This window comes from Mustela nigripes, chromosome 16 (genome assembly GCF_022355385.1).
Source record: "Mustela nigripes isolate SB6536 chromosome 16, MUSNIG.SB6536, whole genome shotgun sequence".
Classification (NCBI taxonomy): Eukaryota; Metazoa; Chordata; class Mammalia; order Carnivora; family Mustelidae; genus Mustela; species Mustela nigripes.
In genome coordinates, this window is record NC_081572.1 from 16,670,878 (window position 1) to 16,687,328 (window position 16,451).

A 16,451-nucleotide genomic window follows, 5' to 3' on the forward strand; every position below is an offset into this window, starting at 1 on the left:
AAGCTGTCCCCGTGGCCCCTGCCCCATCCACAGTGTCCTTGCCTGGCACTGTTCACCTGTGGCTCCCTCCCCATGACTTTCCCCTTCTAAGAGCTGTCCTTGGCAGCTGAGTCCGAAGACCCATGCCCCCAGTGGCTCACCTTGGCCTCCACCCTGAGGGGTGAGAGTGGTGTCAGGTTTCCCAGCCACATCCTGGTCCCAAAGACTGAAAACTGGCCTCCCTTTCTCTGCTGCGCCCTCCCCACCCAGCCCTGTGCAGACCAGACATTCACAAATGCTGGTTGGAAAGATAAATATTATTATTTACAACAGCCACCCCTCAGAGCTGATGCTGTTATCTCTGAAAGCCTGGCTCCAGTGACCCAGGACCTCTGGCCACGGGAGGGTCCAGTGGGGGCCAGCTGGTTGTCCCAAGAGCCAGCTGTACAGCTCTAGGACCCTCAGGCAGAGAGGAGCCAAGTGCCCTGCCCCTTCTCCTATCTCCGCTTAGCTAATCATGCTGCCCCAGAGGCCACCCAGGGGACCCCAAATTCCCTGCGACCAGCACAGAGGCTCCCCCGGAGGCCAGACCCCTGAGGCCAGCAGGCAGGAGGGCCCCGAGTATTCTCTGCCCCCTGAAAGGGACACTGGCTTTGTCTGGGGCACCCCCTTTTTCTTGCTCACAGGACACTCCCTCTCCCTCCCATCCCCATCTTCCCACACAGGGGGAGACACCAGGGACAGGAGGAGACAGAAAGCAGGGTGTGAATACCGTGGGGGTAAAGGTGGGGCAGCCTGCTGGCCTACAGGGAAGTCAAGGTCCAAGGTGCAAGGCAGCGAGACAGGGCGTTTCTGACCACAGTGCCACAGATGAAGTCCGGGGTGCTCGGGAGGATTTCCTGCTGTGTGGCCTGTGGTCTGATGATGTCACCTGATTTCTAATGACATTGCCTGGGGCTTCTGGCAACCTGGCTTTGGTTCCCGTTGGTACTGGAAGGCATTGCCAACACCCGGAGGCATCATCATAGTGGTTGGAGGCTGTCACAAAAGTTTCCCCTAATTCCTCTAGGACAGGGATTGTTGCCCCCCAGCTGCTGAGGACAGGCCCCAGGTCTCTTGTGCTCTGGGAGAAGGCACCTCCTGGAGGGACCCATGTACTGCTCTGGGTTCCCAGCTAGCCATTTTCACTCCATTTTCCTTCCATCTCCAGGGAGGACTGGGGCACGGGAGAGCCAGAGGCCCTGGACCCAGACCAGTCCTACAGATGATTTCCCATTCATCTCGGGGCCCAGACCGTGGCTGCTCTCACAGGCCTGGAACTCCCGCTCTGCCGGGGTCGGGGAGGGGGCGTGTCCCCCAGGCTGTCGGTGTCAGCGGCTTCTGGGGATACGGAGTGTGAGAAGGGGCCGGTCCCCTCCACAGGCAGGGCAGCTGGCGGAGCCTGGAGAGCATCTTCCAGACGCTGGCCCTCCAGCTCAGACCGCCGTGGACTGCTTGATGCTGTGGAAGCTGACCCGGGTCGGGGAGGTGGGGATGGACATGGCGCGGGCCACGCGGGCGCGGATCGAGTGCTTGTCCTGCCACCGGCGCCACCTCTTCCGGATGGCGGAGCGGACCTGCGAGGGCGCGGAGCAGAGCACTTTGCGGGAGCCTGGGTCTCAGCACCCCCTTCCCTTCCCTAGGGCCCGCACCAGTGGCGGTACTGGGACAGCGCGCAGGTGCGCAGTGCGCAGGTGTGAGGCGCACAGAGGGCAGCGCAGGAGGCGGGGACCTGCATCTAGTTAACATTCTCATTTGCATATTTGCATATTGCATGCGCAAGGATGATTTTCTCAAATGTTCTGAGAAGGGATGCCTTTTCCCCATCCACCTAAAGGCGTCAAATCGCCTTTGCCATGAAGAATTCCTCCCTTCAGCACGTGTGCCCGCTCTGCCCAAGGGCTCAGCCCTTCCTGTTTTCAACCAGCCTTTTCATAGACTCATTGATGAGACTGAAACCCCAGCTTCTGACCCCCACCCCCACCCCACCCAGCGCCAACTGCCTATGAGAACAAAGGAGTGGGCTTGCCACTACAGGAGCACGTGGGCAGGTGTCAGGGACCACCCTGGGGCTCCCAGCAGCCTCCCCGTTAGGGACCTGGGGGCAGGGAGGAGAGAGTGTGGAGGGCAGGAGGAGGCTTCAGACAACCTCAGATCCCGACAGGCCCCCGCGATTCCGGGGGGCCCCAGTGTCCTTACCTCACTGTTGAGGAAACAGTAGAATACAGACACAAAGAAGCCCTGGAGTGGACCGAGAAGGTGGGTCAAGGGACGGGGACAGGTGTGGCCCCACCTAGCCTCCGGGCCACCCCCTTCCTCTCCACAGCCTCCTGCCCCTCCGGGCCCCTGCCTGGAAGAATCCCCACCCAAGGGGGGGGGGTGCGGGGGACAGCCAGAGCCAGAGTGAGGGGTGAGGGGTGATACCTGGAAGGATTCCAGGAAGGAGTTGAAGTAGATGAAGACGACCCGGGAGACCTCGTCCTCCCCGGGGTTCACGAAGAACAGCATGTACGTGATGCCCAGGAGGGGAAGGAGCACCAGAGTGGCCTTCACAGCCTTCCTGAGGTGGGGGGGGGGGTGCGGAGGCCCAGAGTCACAACCCACCCCAGGAGGGAGGAAGAGGGCTGGACCTGGGGGTGGAGTGCCAGGTCTCCAGGGTCTGAGATGGGGATCTGGGGTTTTCAGGAGGGGCTGTTGGACCTGCGCGGGGAGACCTGGGTCCGAGGCTGGGATCTCTGGAGCCCCCACGGTTAGGGGAGGGAGGCGGGCCGGGTTACCTGTACTGAATGGTCTCAGACGTGGTGGACGCCCGGAGTTTGGTCATGAGAATGCGGACGATGTTGAAAAGGAAGATAAAATTGATCTGTAATTGGAGCACACAGTGGGATGGTATAGGCATGTGTGTGTGGACAAGATGCTGGAGGCAGGCGGGGTGGACAGGGCGGGGTCTCAGGGTCTTGATCAAGTCTGGTCTGCATGGGGACCCTGTCCGTTCACAGTAGGCACTGCTTGTCCCCCTCTCCTGCCTGCCCCCCTCCACCCAGGGTCTTACCAGCAGGACCAAGATCATGGGGCCCTGGTAGATGTAGTCAGTGTACACCCCTGGCCTTTTGCCAAACCAGCACCTAGAAAGCCACAGAGGGATGGTAAGAGAGGAGGTCATCTGGGCCCAGGGCAGCAGCATGGGGAAGGGCAGTGCTTGGTCAGGACAGAACTAGGGCTGGAAGTCAGGATCTGGGTGCCTCGATTCCAACCCTGGGAGAAGGTCAGAATCCCACCACAATGCCTCAGTTATTCCATCTGCAAAATGGGCAGATGGCACCCTCTATTAGGAGATGAAAGCTGGAAGCAGGCAATGTGGCAGGGAGGGGGGTTGGTGGAAATGACCACTGAGTGGGACAGGCAAGGGTTCAGCACATCACTGCTCCCCTGAGGCCCTACTGGGGCTCTGGCACGAGCCCTCTCATGGTGCCTGTCACACAGGCACCTGTCATGTGATGACTGTCATGCAGCGAGTCCCCAGCAGCCAGTGATCTCAGAATCCCTTAAATTGCAGCCCGAAGGAACCCCAGGCAGAGATTCCATAGGTTTCACCTGTTCAAGAGGCAGAACTGCTTTTCGTTTTCTTGAGTTTCCCTCCAGCAATCTCTTGGGGGATCTGGGGAGTGGGTGGAGGTGAGGCACAGGGGAAGTCCCATGTCCTTGTGCAGAGACGATGGCCCTCAGGGGATGCAGACCTATAATACCTAGATCTCATGATGCTTCCATAAACCAGAAACTGGCTTATGGATTTTTATGTGAAACCTCTTTGAAAAGAATTCAAGGTTTCAAAAAGCACTATGTAGGCCAAATACAAGCTAGACCTCAGGTGGAATCGTTAACCCCAGGGTCTGTAAGTTAGATCAGTTCTTTCTAGTGTCTTACACCTGGATCCCTTCTGCTGCAGTGTCAGCACCTTACCACTAGATGGAGCTACAGAGCCGTTCAGGCAGACTTTCTTGAGCCAAGGGTCCTTTTTCCTCCAAAACACACTGGGCAGTTTTTTGAAACCTGTTCTTCCTGCCTCCCCTGTACTTGCTTGCACACCTGCAGGCACAGGCACAGTTGCCCACGGTTTACGATGCTCCTGTGCCAGGACCCAACATCTCCAGCATGACCTCAAGCCCCCAGGGGTGTCTGGCAGCTGGCCACCTTCCCTTACCCTGTCAGCTGTGCCAAAGGCAGAGAGAGCCAGCCAGGTCAGAGTCAGGAAGCATCAGCCTGGTAAATATGAATATCATTTTCCAGGCTCCTTGTCGAGCTTAGTGAGGTTGTGGCGGCCCCCTCCCCTCTGTGGGGGTGGGAAGGAATTGACATCGACAGTGGGTTCCTGGTATGAACCCACATTTTCTGCCTTTCTCTCAGTGATTCTCAGTCTTAGCAGCTAAAAATCCCCGTACCCAGGACACACTCCGACCAATTACATCCCCTTCTTTGGAGGTCAAGCCTGGACGCTGGTGCTTTTTTAAGTGTCCTGGGTGATTCTAACGTGAGCCAAAGCTAAGAACCACTACAGCAGAAATCTAATTTTCAGGGGCAATTGGGAATAGCCGAGACCAAAGTCACCTCAGGACTTCAGAGCTTGGCGGGGGGAGGGAGGGGGGGACTCTGTGAGATCATCAGAATTCATTTCTATTAAATCCATGGAGTCTTTTGTTAAACAAGGCTTAATATTTATAGAAAATATTTCTATGGCCTTTACTATGTGCCAGACACTCTTTTGAAGGCTTACTATTATATGACTTCTATCATCCCCACAAAAACCCTTTACAGGAACCAATTTTACTAGGATGCCCATTTTATAGATGAAGAAACTGAGGCACAGCACAGTAGCTAGCCCGAGGTCATAGAACTACTTAATGAAGGGGTCCATGGTTCAGAACCTGGGCCGTGTGACTCCAGACACTGCCCGTAGACCTTACGCTGTTCGTGAAATCCCAAGACAGATCAAGGAGCCTGGATCCAGCTGTTCAGCCAGCTCCACCTGGAGCACAGCACTGCTGGAACTCGCAGATCGAGTCTAGCCCCCGGCACCCTCCCCTACATGGATGAAGAAACCACGGCCTGCCATGGAAGGTGATTTGGCCTAAGGTCCTTGGGGAGCGCCAGGCAGAGCTAGGATGTGAGCCCCGACCTCAGGGCTCAGGGGAAGAGGGGACTTACTTCTCGTTGTCATAGTACAGCTTCCCGATGGCCCAGGCCACAATGATGGGGAAAGGCACACCTGGGGAGAGACTGGCTGTCACAAGGCTCATCAGTGGGATCTGGGAGCACGCAAAGCCTGGAGGAACCTCATGTGGTCCAGGGCCTTGAGGTGGGCAGGGGTTCTCCTGGGTAGAGCTCGTACTCACGCATCCAACTTGCTGCACGCCACCCCCGAGGAGGGGCACAGGTGTTCACCCTGACCCCCGCCCTGGACCTGGCCCTGGGCTCGCAGGCCCTCACCAGCTGGCCAGAGTGTAAGTCCTGGGTGGGGGGGGGGGGGGGGGCCCGCCCGGGGGGGAGGGGGGAAGGGGGAAGGGGGGGGGGGGCAGACTCACCCCAGCCGATGCAGATGAACATCCACTTGCGCAGCCGGTCGGTGGAGTAGGTGAGCACGATGGCCGTGTGCAGGTAGCAGCCCTCCCCGAACATCCAGAAGAAGTTGGTCACGTGGAAGTAGTTGTAGGCAGCGGTCACCAACCTGCACCAGCCCTGCCACCCCGCACCCCCCCAAGCAGAGATGACACTTAGACGGGGGCGGGGGGTGGTGGTGGCAGCAGCAGCACCCCATCCTAGGCCTGGGGCCTTCTCTCCGTAGGATGCATCCCGCCCCCCAGGGAACCATCCAGCCTCAAGGCCTGCGCCCTGCCCATTTTCCACCAGACCCTTCCTCTGACCCTGGGGCTGCCCCTCTAGGACACACCACGTTGCTCTGGTGGACCTCGGGGCTCATGGTGAGCTGGACCACAAACCACGTGGCGTTGCGCAGGATGAAGGCGGAGATCAAGTTCCAGTGGATGATGTTCCTCAGGCATCGGATGCTCCTGGGGGTGGAGGGGGGCGGCAGAGTCGGTGATGTGAGCAAGGGAGGGGAGGGGGGGTGAGGGACAGGCTGCCAGCATCCCTCCAGCCCAGATGGGTGGATGGGGAAACTGAGGGCAGGGCTCACTGGCTAAGTCACAGCGGGACGTGGCAGCAGGGGCTCTCCCGAGGCCTTTCCTACCAGAGCCCCGCCCAGACCAAAGCTCTGACGGCAGGGCCTGCCACACAGCTGATGCTCTGGGAAATGGGGGCTTCTTGCTTGCTGGGGATGCCCCTCCTCCCACAGTACCCCTCCTTTCCTGTAGCTCCAGGGTCAGAAAATAAACAGTTTCCAGCAGGATGCCTCCCTCCCAGCATGCAGGCCTGACAATCGACTCCGACTCCCACCCCTCTTCCTGGTGCGGCCGGCTGAAGCCTTGGCAATAGTTCTGGGCCCAGCCAGGTTCGAACCCAAAGGGCTCCACCTTCCCAGCCTTCTAGATGGGTGCATCCTGGCGCGGGCAGGGTAGCACAGGCAAGCCTGGGCTTCAGCCATCCCCTGTGCCCCTGACAAGGACTGGGTTCGGGGAGGCGGGGGGGAGCAGAAGTGGCCCTGCCTGAGGTTCCAAGGGACCTGGGACTTGTTCTTCTGTCACCCCTTCCCACTGAGGTGAGAGGACAGGGCCCCCCCTTGCCAGCAGCCCCTCACCCAGAGCTGTTCCTTGCATCTTCTTTCTCTACCCAGCTCAAGGCCTGGGGCCAACGCTGAGTCTTTCTCACCTAAGCCGCAGAAAGAGGACAAAGGCCACCAGGAGGGCCACCAGCGAGATGCAGTGGCCCAGGTAGTTGATGATGACGGCAACATGGTAGTGTACCTTGCTCTTCTTCTGGGGTGGGAGAGAGGGACAGGGGTGAGACTCCCACACAGCTGCACCCCTGCACCCACGGGACATATGAGGACAGCCCCCTCGGGTGGCCGAGATGGAGTTGACCATACCAGGAGTTACTGCCCTGCCCGAGCCCCAGCTGTGTGTTGAGCGTGGCCCTGGGAGCGGGGCCGTCCGAGGTGAGACTGTTGTCTGTATGTCTGTCCCTGAATCCCACACTCTGCCCACTGCTCCATGCTGTTGGACGAGTGCTGGCTACCTGGGCTCTGCACACCACACAGGGGGCCCCACTCGGTGCGTGCAGCTCCCACACTCACCTCTCCGTCCTGCCCAGACACCAGGCGGCCATTCGAGGTCCCTCAGCCTGAACCACCTCTTCACCGGCACGGGCAGACTGGCAAGGCGCTGAGGCTACCACGGTGCCCTCCACCCCACAGTGGGGACCGGTGGTCCCCAGTGCCCAGCTTTAGGCAGACAGCAAACCCCCCTTCACCCTTTCCTAGGTCCCGAGAGGGCAGGGCCCAGGGAGCCAGAACCGGGCACGCAGTGGGCTCCACAACTGTGCATGAAGGAAGGCGAAATGGTTGTTGAAAGCAGCTGGCTTTGCAAGGGCGGGGGGAGGCGCCCTGTTAGCACCTCCTCCCCTTACCCTTTCAGGGTCTGGAGTGGGGCCAGGCCATGAGGATGCGCAGACCCTGGCTAGTGGTGGGAAAAGGGCAAGTTCACGAAGGCTTTGTTCAAACTTTCAGGGACACCAAGGAGCACGTGGCCCTCCACAGAAGTTCCAGTCAGAATCCACGGACGTCAGAGCTGGTCCTAAGGCTGGAGTCCAGCCCCACTCTTCTTCCAGATGAGGAAACTGAGGCTCAAACTCTCTCACCCAAACATGAAGGACAGACCTCCACAGCGGGTCACCGAGCTGGCCTCTGAGAAGAGGCCAAGCCCTCCCTCCCCCTGCTCTTCCCAGCGCCCACCACACCCCTTCTGAAGGCATGTCCTCCCTGAGGAAGCTCTGAGGCCCAGAAGGCTCGGGAAACTCTGTTCTAAGACGCTGATTTTCCTGCAAGAGGCTTTCAGGAACGTAGCAGGAAATCACATTAGCAACTCGGGCTCTGAAGGGTTGAGACCCACTGAGGTGTACACGGAGGCAGGCAACAGAGAAAGGCAGACAGAAAAGCAGGAGAGAGAGACAGAGGGGAAGGGGTTCACACGCTATCTATGGCCACCGTGCAGATGGGAAGGGTCTCTGAGTGCCTGCCAGTAGAGGCCAAACCCGAAGGCTCTGGAAGATACGCACACCCGGTCTGTCTGGAGCTGGGACCTAATTTCCTTTCATTAAATTTTCTGCAAATCTATGCTGCGAGGCCCCCGGGTGGTAAGAATTCCTGAGGAGCTAGAACAGCTCGACGCCCCAGCTTGTTCGCTGGCCCAGGTGGGCACGGCCAGCCGGGTGTGCAGGGAACCCCTTCACCACCGCGTGCGGTCACCCCCGCTCCCCACCCCCCCGACCCCGGAGCCCGGGTCATTAGATTCCAGGTGGGTCTATTAAGCACCTACTGCATATCCGTACTTTTCTTTCTCATGACGGCCCTCAGAGACTGTCCTTCTGTCTCTGTTTTTCCAGCTGAAGAGGCTGCATAATCGGCCCAAGCTGCCTGGCCAGCAATGGCAATCCAGGTCTGCACAGCCGGCTAGACACCCTCCTTCCCAGCCTCCGTCCCACACTGTGGCACATTTCTGGGAGACAAGCGGAGACTGAAAACAGAGGTGCTCCCTCGGCCCAGCGCCCAGGATCCCCAAGGACTGCTGCAAGGCGGGTGGGGGAGGATGAGGGGTTTTCTCCATCCAGGCCAAAAGGGGAGAATGGGCCTGATCCATTCAGGGGGCTGCCTCTGCGTGCCTCCCTTGCCTGCCACATCAGCCTGGTGCAGTCTGAGAGACGGCAGACGGCAGACTGCCCGGGACACAGCAGGGCCACCCCAGGAGACGGCCAGCCACACTCAAGAGACAGCCGACACCCTTGGAGCTGGTCAGCAATAGCCTGAGATGGGGTCGATGGCAGCCACAGAGAAGAGCCAGCAAGATCCTAGGAGCCACCCAGCGACACTCCAAGAGACCCTATGATGCCCGGCGAGACGGCCACTGTTAGCAGCAGAAGCAGCTGAGGCAGCTGAAGGACACACGGACACAGCCAGTCCCTGGGAACCTGACCTGCACTGTTCCTGCTCGGCGTGGAGACCGGCTGGTGCCGTGAGGAAGGGGTCACAGGTTGGCCCTTGGGCAGAGCCACTCTGTCGCACTCTCAGTGACCAGGATCCAGTAAGGAATTAGTGCCCAGCCAATTTCGATCAGACGCTGCAGGACACACCTTGTCCCACGTGGCGGTTGTGTCAGACCTATCCTGATGCCTTTGCAGGATGACTCTGAGCGCTCGCTACCGCCTCTCCCTGCTCCCACCAGGGCCATCCCACTCTGGGGCTCCCTCTCACCAGCAGATTTCCACAGCTACTCCCTCACCCACCGTGGGCACTCCAGCAACTTCCTCCTCCAGGTGTGGTCCCCAGCATCACTCACCGGGGGCTTGCAGGAATCTGAAGCCCCGCCCCAGACCCTAAGTCTGAATCTTCATTTTAGCCAGAAGCCCCAATGATTCTTAAGCGTTTCAGAAACTCTGCTCCAAACAACACGCTGTGAGCAGCGAACCCCAGCCCAGAAGCCTACACCCCTGAAACCCTTTCATATGCGTCAAGGTGTGTGCCCTCCCACGATGTGCCTGGGCTCCCCAGTTCAGCAGGGTGTAGGGGAGGGAAGCAGAGCAGGTGTGTCAGGAGAGGTGGGGGTGAGTCTGGGCTTGGGTGTGGGGGGTAGATGTCACTGCAGTTAGGGGAGACAGTGTCTGGGGGGGCTGATATGGAGAGTGGGGGCCAGTGTAGGGTGGTACTGGGTTGGGGTGGGGGTCAGTGCCATTCTCGGGGTTGGGTCTTCAACAAGTCAAGCTTTGCAGGTGGGGGCTTGTCCCCTGGTGGTGGTGGCTGTAGGCAGTCTTCTCCCTGGCCTGGCCTCTGGGCGCCCTCACGAATCCATTATCTGTGATCCCTGGGGGCCCTGGTGCTTAATTAGGGCTTAGCCTGCCCTGAGCTGACAAACTGGCTGCTTCGTTAATTGGCTACTTTTCTCTTCCTCTTCTCAGTAGCTCCAGAGTAGATCCGGGAGCCTTGAGAGTGGGGAGGGGTCTTGAGAGTGGGGAGGCTAGAGGCTGGCAGAAGGGAATGGCATTTTCAGTAATTAAATTAATTGATTACCCAGAGTGCCAGGCAAGCGGACTGGCAGGGGCTGCCCGGGAAAGGGGTGGGTGGCAGCCCCCACCAAGTTGGTAACCAGAGGAACACTACGGTGCCCGTGTTACCTGGTCTCATCAATGGCACCCACCCCCCACCCAGGTGTACCTGACAATCTCCCCTGACCCCAGGGGAGGGGAGAGGCAGAGGGATGGCGGATGGATGGAGTGCCCTCCCCAGACCAAGACACAGGCAGATGTGACCCTCTCTCTCCTGGAGGCAGACTCTGTCGCTCCGGGCCCTGTTACAGATGGGGAAGCTGGGCCTTGGTGGGGGTAAATTACCCGCACGGGATCACACAGCTCCTGTGCTGGAACCAGCATCCAGCAAACCACCCAGTGCTGAGCCTGTGCTGTTCCTGTTACTCTGCCAAAGAGGGGACTGCCGAGACGCTGGCGTCCCCCCTCCTCCTTCTCCCCCTCACCCCGCTGGCAGAGAGAGGGCAACACCTCTGTCGTGGCCGAAGGAGCGGGAGCTTCAGGGTGGTGTCCTCCGGCAGCCAGCTAGGAGGATGGAACTTAAATTAGAGCAGGAGGGATTCGGGTGAACCGTGAACTTCCCCTGACATTCAGGGGGCTCCAATGCAGGGGAAAGGCAGGGAGCAGCTGATGGTTCTCAAGCTTTGCTCCTGTTACAGGAGGCGACAGACAACTGCTCCCCGGTGGTGGATGGGGGTTGGGGGAAGACGATGATTTGTTTTAAGCCAGGAGGCTGGCCACCTGACCTGTAGTTGGAGATACATCATTGCCTCAGGTTCTGCAGTCCCCACAGGACAGGGTGGGGTGCTGTGGGGGGGGTGTGAAGACTTCTCGCCTTGGCCATGCCCCCCCCCCCCCCAGCCACCACCCTCTCCCTATGGGCATGTGACCTGTGGCCTAAAAGTTGTCTGCAGCATTGCCCTCGCTTTCTGCACATGAGCCCCATCTCCTGTGTGCCCGGTAAGGAGTTCCTCACAGGCTAAGTGGTCTTCTTGTCCACCCCTGCCCCAGACCTTCTGGCCCAACTGTTTCCTGACCCCGCTTCCTTCCCCCAGTCCCTCCCAGGGGTGGGGATACCTCACATGCAACCCTAGGACTTCCCAGGCTGGCCCACCGTATGGGTACTTAGCCCCCTACTCAGGTCTGGGCGGGGGGCTGGGCCAACACACCGTGGCCTGCGGGGGACCATGAAGCTGCCTGTGAGTGGAGATGCCAGCAAACCTCTCTCCGGCATCCTTAGGAACTCACGCTCCCAAAACAGCCCACCAAAGCACATGCCATTCTTCCAGGCTAAACTACCCTGTGCCTGCAGCTTCAGGAAGGAGACAGCAGAGTCCCGAGTCCCGATGGCTCAGTGACAAGAAGCTAGACAGCCTGGGGAAGGAGGTCATGAAAGCACCCAGGGCCAGGTGGGGTGCAAGGGGAGGAAAGCTGTTCCTCCTCCATCAGCTTGACCTCGCACAGAGCACCTGGTGGGAGGCAGAGGCGAGCCTGGACCCCAAGGCCCGGGTTCCAGGCTCTGACTCGTTCTGGCTGTGTAACCTTGTGGGAACGATTCCCCTTTTCCGGGCCTCAGTCTCCCCACCTGCAAGGTGAATGGGTTGCACTCGGTCAGAGTTATTCACCCCTCCCATCAGAAGGTCCCCTGGGGTTCTTGTTAAAAAAAACAGACTCCCGGGGCTCCTGGGTGGTTCAGTGGTTAAAGCCTCTGCCTTTGGCTCAGGTCAGGATCTCAGGGTCTGGGGATCAAGCCCTGCAGCAGGGAGCCCGCTTCCCCCTCTGCCTACTTGTGATTTCTGTCTGTCAAATAAATAAATAAAATCTTAAAAAACAAATACAAAACCAGATTCCCAGGTCCTCCTTGCAGAGTTTGACTCACGGGCGTTGAAGATAGTCCTGGGCCTGTCTTTGAACAAGCGCTCTGGGTGGCTCTTCCTACCAGGCAGGTTAAGAGGGGACAGAGGGTCTCCAAGGTCCTTTCCAGTTTAGATCTGGAATTCTCAGGATGGTGTAGATCCGCCCCCTTCCTCCAAGACCCAGATGCCCGGAGCCCTCAGACAGCTTGGGGTGTCCTCCCGTCTCTCCTCTGCCTTCTGCTCACTCATTTCCTCAGCACCCACTGAAAGGATGTGTGGAGATGGAGGGGAGGGGGCACAGGAGACGGGGTGGGGGCGGCAGCTGCAACACTAGATACATTCGGGTCCCTGCCAAACGCCACCCTTAAGAGAGTATTCATTGCGGCGCCGTTGGTAATAACCAGACTGAGAATAAAGATTGGTTAAATAAATGATGGCATGTCTGCCCAATGTGGTATTATGAAAATGTAAAAAAGAATGAAGATGTTCTTTAGGTACCGATCTGGAACCATCTCCAAGACAGATGATCATATGCAGAAAGCAAGGTGTCAGACGGTGTGGAGAACAAGCAACATTTGGATAAAAAGAAAAAAGAACACCTGTATATGTAACTACTCTCCTAGGCAGACAAGGTGTTTGGAAGAGCACCCAGGAAACGGGCGTGGTCCCTGGGGCGGGAACCCAGTGGCCAGGGCAGGGCAGGAAGGACCCTTCTCTGTGTTCCCATTTGTACCTTTTGAATTTTGTATTATGTGTAAGCACCACCTTCTCAAAAACATTTAAATATTTCAAAGGCTCTCCCAGGGCTTTTTCCCTCTGCTCCCCGCCTCCCACCACACCCGGCCACACACAGCGCCCCCTGGCGGGAGCCGGATGTACTGCGCAGGTGGGTGGTGTGCGGCGAAGGGACGTCGGTCCCAGGGAATGCAGGTGGAAGAAGGGAAGGAGCAAGGACCCAGGTGATCTGTGTCGGAGCCAGCTGATGCCCTCCTGGCTCACACTCCCTTGGGGATGGCTGCGAGCAGCCATGATGCCGGGCGCCTGTGCAGCGGACCCAGACCTGAGCTGGGGCCTGACCCACCGTCCACATGGGCAGCCTCACCTCCCCACTGAGGATCTCCTGGCACTCGGAGTAGTTCACGCGGGCAGCCCAGCTGCCATTGGCCAGGCACTCCCTGTAGCCGTTGTCTGGAAGAAGGAGAGAGAGTCAGAGTCACCCATGGGCTCCTCTCCCAAAGAGCAACCCAGGCATCCGTCTGTCCATCAGTCCGTCCATCTACCCATCCATCTGGGTGAGGGACACTGGCGTGGAAGCTGAGGAAAGGGTCTTCCCTACTACCCTAACTTCTTGCCTCTTTCTGCTCTCTGGCCCCAGAAGGGCTGCCCATGGGCTGTGGCTCTGCCTTCCCAGGCTGCCAGGATCGCATTCCTGGGAAGGGGCCCAGGGGCAGGCTTGACTAGCTAGCTGCGGCTGTTTCCCTGCAAGGCCTTATGTGGCCGCAGATCACGTGGTGGGTGCCCTTCGGGGAAACGTCCCGCCTTGGCTTCTCACATGGTAGCAAAAAGGATGGTGAGAGCTGATGAGTCAGTTCTCCCTCACAAGGCTGGGCACGCTCTTGGTGGAAGGGTACGCAGTGACAGCTTGGGTGGCACACTGAAATGACGCTTTTCTACGGGGACTACCCATGGAGAGGTTTCCTATGGGGGGGGTCCTCACGTGGCAATGTTTCCCATGGGGTGGGGCTCACAGGGCAGGTGTTGGGGAAGGTCCTGGTGGCATTTCTCTAACAGCAGGATTTACATTGGAGGGTGATGTGGTGGGCGCATCCACGGTGGAGGTCTCTTAGGACAGAACATGACAGGCCGCAAGAGTGGGCTGGGGGATGTCCCGGGGGTGGGTCTCACGAGATCCAATACAACCAGCTCCCAGCCTGGCACAGGGCGTTTGGGGAAAAAGACAGGAGGACGGCCCAGGGAGGCATGGGGGCCCGTGCAGCCACCAGACTGGACTGGGGCCCGGAACCTGTCACCTTCTAAGGAGATGGGGAGGAGCCCTGCGATCTGAGATTAGGCCTGGCTTCATGGCTCTTGGTGGCTGGAGCTGTACAATGGGTTCCTTCTACTCTCCCTCCTGCCTGCACCCCCGCACCCACCTCAGACATCTTGGGGTGTCCTGGCAGGCACCAGCGCCCTAAAATCCAGTAGGGAAGGGGCCAAGGAAGATCCAAATCTTGAGTCTTTTCTCCTTTGAGGATGGAGGTCGCCCTCCCTTACCCTGGCATTGGTGGCTTTAAATATGTTTCCTAGAGTGAACTCTGGCCCCGAGCCCAGGCAGCATGAGCTAGAAGAGCAATCAACCTTGAACCAGTCCTGCTGCAGGCCCTTCCAAGGCTCACACTGACCCTCACGCCACCTCCCCACCCCGGCAGAGCTCCAGGACGGCTGGGGAAGCTGCCTGAGTCCCAGTCTCTGAGCCCGGAGCCCGGCAGGGGCAGAGCACCACACGGGAGACAGAGTGGGACGCCCTAGGCCCGGCTCAGGGCTGTTGGGCCACAAGAGTGAGCTCAGCCAGCCAGCCTCCCGAGCCGCTAGGCCCTCTTGTCGTCTGTAAAGGGAAGGGCTTGGGCAGCTGATCCCCCAGCAGGCACTCCAGCCCAGACCTGCCTCTCGGCTGGCAACAGCAGGACAAGAGGGAGATGATGGCGTGGTGGGTGGTGGGGGGCAGATGCTGCTGCCTCTGGGAAAGACGGAGCCATGGTCTGACCCCGAGGACCACAGGGTCACGGCCTCTCTAACGTACTCCTGGCTGCACTGCTGAAAGACTGCTCAGGCCACAGCGTGCCAGTGGGAACATGAGGCTAAATGCATTTTTAAAGTTCTGCGCAGCTTCCCTTCCCAGCAGAGTTGAGCCCTTGGGCAGAGTTGGCAGAGGAGCTGCTGATTCTCTCCTAATTGCTAAATGAGGGATAAGCTATCAGAGGGCCGAGGGCTTAGTGACTGGGATTTCAGGAAGGTCTGGGAGGAGGCAAGGAACCAGGGGAATCCACTGTGTCTGCCGTGGATAGGACGTGCCTGGGACCCAAGGCCACTCTGGAATGTCTGCAAAGAAAGGGGCTTTGGGCAGGGATCTTGTTGGAAGAGGCATGGCGGGGGCGGGGGTAGGAAGAGGGGGATGGTCTTGCTTTAAGAAAGGGAGCATGAAGTAGGGTGAAGAGCGTGGCCCTCAGCTCAGGCATCCCTGGTTCAAATCCTGGCACCACTCCTTCCTAACCATGTGACCCTGGGCAAGTCACACAACCTCTTAGCTTCCTTATCCGCAAGATAAGAATAAGCTTCGCAACATCTCCTGCCTCAGAGGCTGAGTGGGCATATTTAGTTCACATGTGCAGAGTGCTTGGCGCTCTACCTGGCCTGCGGCGTGCTCTATTATTTTCATTATTATTGACTTTGAACTCTTTCTTATATAACCTTATCTAAGATTTGGGACAGGTTACAGTTTCCCTATCAAAGGGGGTACTGGTAGAGGCTGCAGGAGAGGCCCCCTTGGCTCAAGCTCCCCTTTCGTGTCCCCCAGGTGGGGCGGGAGCCTGGCGCCCCTCCGAGGCCTGGTCATCCGGAGGGAGCAGGCTTCGGTGGGGAGGAGGTGGGTGATCCAGAAAGAAAAGCAGCCCCCCTCCCCCCACCCCCACCCCACAACAAATCGTTGCCAGGGAGGATGCGACCTCCTTGTCTTTAATTGCTGAGCTGAGCAGTCCTCCCGGAGAGTCTCGGGAAAATGGATATTTTTGGAAAACCTTCCCATCCCTTTGAAGATCAGATGTAGCAGGAGGGAGGGCCTTAAGGAGAAGGTCTGGAAGTCCTGGCAATGCCTCACCAGTAAATGAATTAATTAGTGCCTAATGATTAGGTACAATTCTGGGCTCCCAGGCACCACTGATTATATGGGTGTGTCCCTCACTTTCTGGGACTGGGGGCACCTGCGAAGGGTGACTCCTCCAGACCTGGCTTCATGTCCAAGGAGCATCACCCCCAGCACCCCAGGGGCAGAGAGTTCCTCACCTATACCTCCCACCCATCCTGCAGGTGGAGAAACTGAGGCCTGGACAAGGCAGTGCAGAGGGTTCATAAGCCAGTTCCAGGTGGAGCCAGGGCTAGAACCCCAGACTCCCGGCTTGCACTTGAGGCAGCGGCTAATCAGCAGCTCGTACCCAGGCACGGACATCTTCCTTGGGGTCATGTTAAGTCACCCTTGGAGACAAGAGTGGAGTGAGCTCATGCGGAGAGACAGGGCTGTAGCCACAGAAAGCCTGGCCGGCTCCACTCAGCAGGGTG

General features: G+C 58.7%; 1 protein-coding gene across 5 annotated transcripts in view; it reads right to left on the bottom strand.

The window, feature by feature from the left end:
- Positions 1-295: 295 nt before the first annotated feature.
- Positions 296-16,451, bottom strand: part of CRHR1 (corticotropin releasing hormone receptor 1) — a 46,165-nt gene continuing 30,009 nt past the window's right edge. For 2 of the 5 annotated variants that reach the window (XM_059380543.1, XM_059380540.1), the window contains 10 exons: positions 13,222-13,307; positions 6,841-6,947; positions 5,963-6,083; positions 5,598-5,751; positions 5,221-5,281; positions 3,071-3,143; positions 2,796-2,881; positions 2,443-2,578; positions 2,218-2,259; positions 1,363-1,595 (listed from right to left, as the gene is read on the bottom strand). In XM_059380543.1, the coding sequence (XP_059236526.1) occupies positions 1,455-1,595; positions 2,218-2,259; positions 2,443-2,578; positions 2,796-2,881; positions 3,071-3,143; positions 5,221-5,281; positions 5,598-5,751; positions 5,963-6,083; positions 6,841-6,947; positions 13,222-13,307 (1,007 nt within the window). In that variant the 3' untranslated portion in view covers positions 1,363-1,454. Of the gene's footprint in view, positions 1,596-2,217; positions 2,260-2,442; positions 2,579-2,795; positions 2,882-3,070; positions 3,144-5,220; positions 5,282-5,597; positions 5,752-5,962; positions 6,084-6,840; positions 6,948-13,221; positions 13,308-16,451 lie in introns of all 5 variants that reach the window. The other 3 variants (XM_059380538.1, XM_059380542.1, XM_059380541.1) reach the window with 3 other exon arrangements.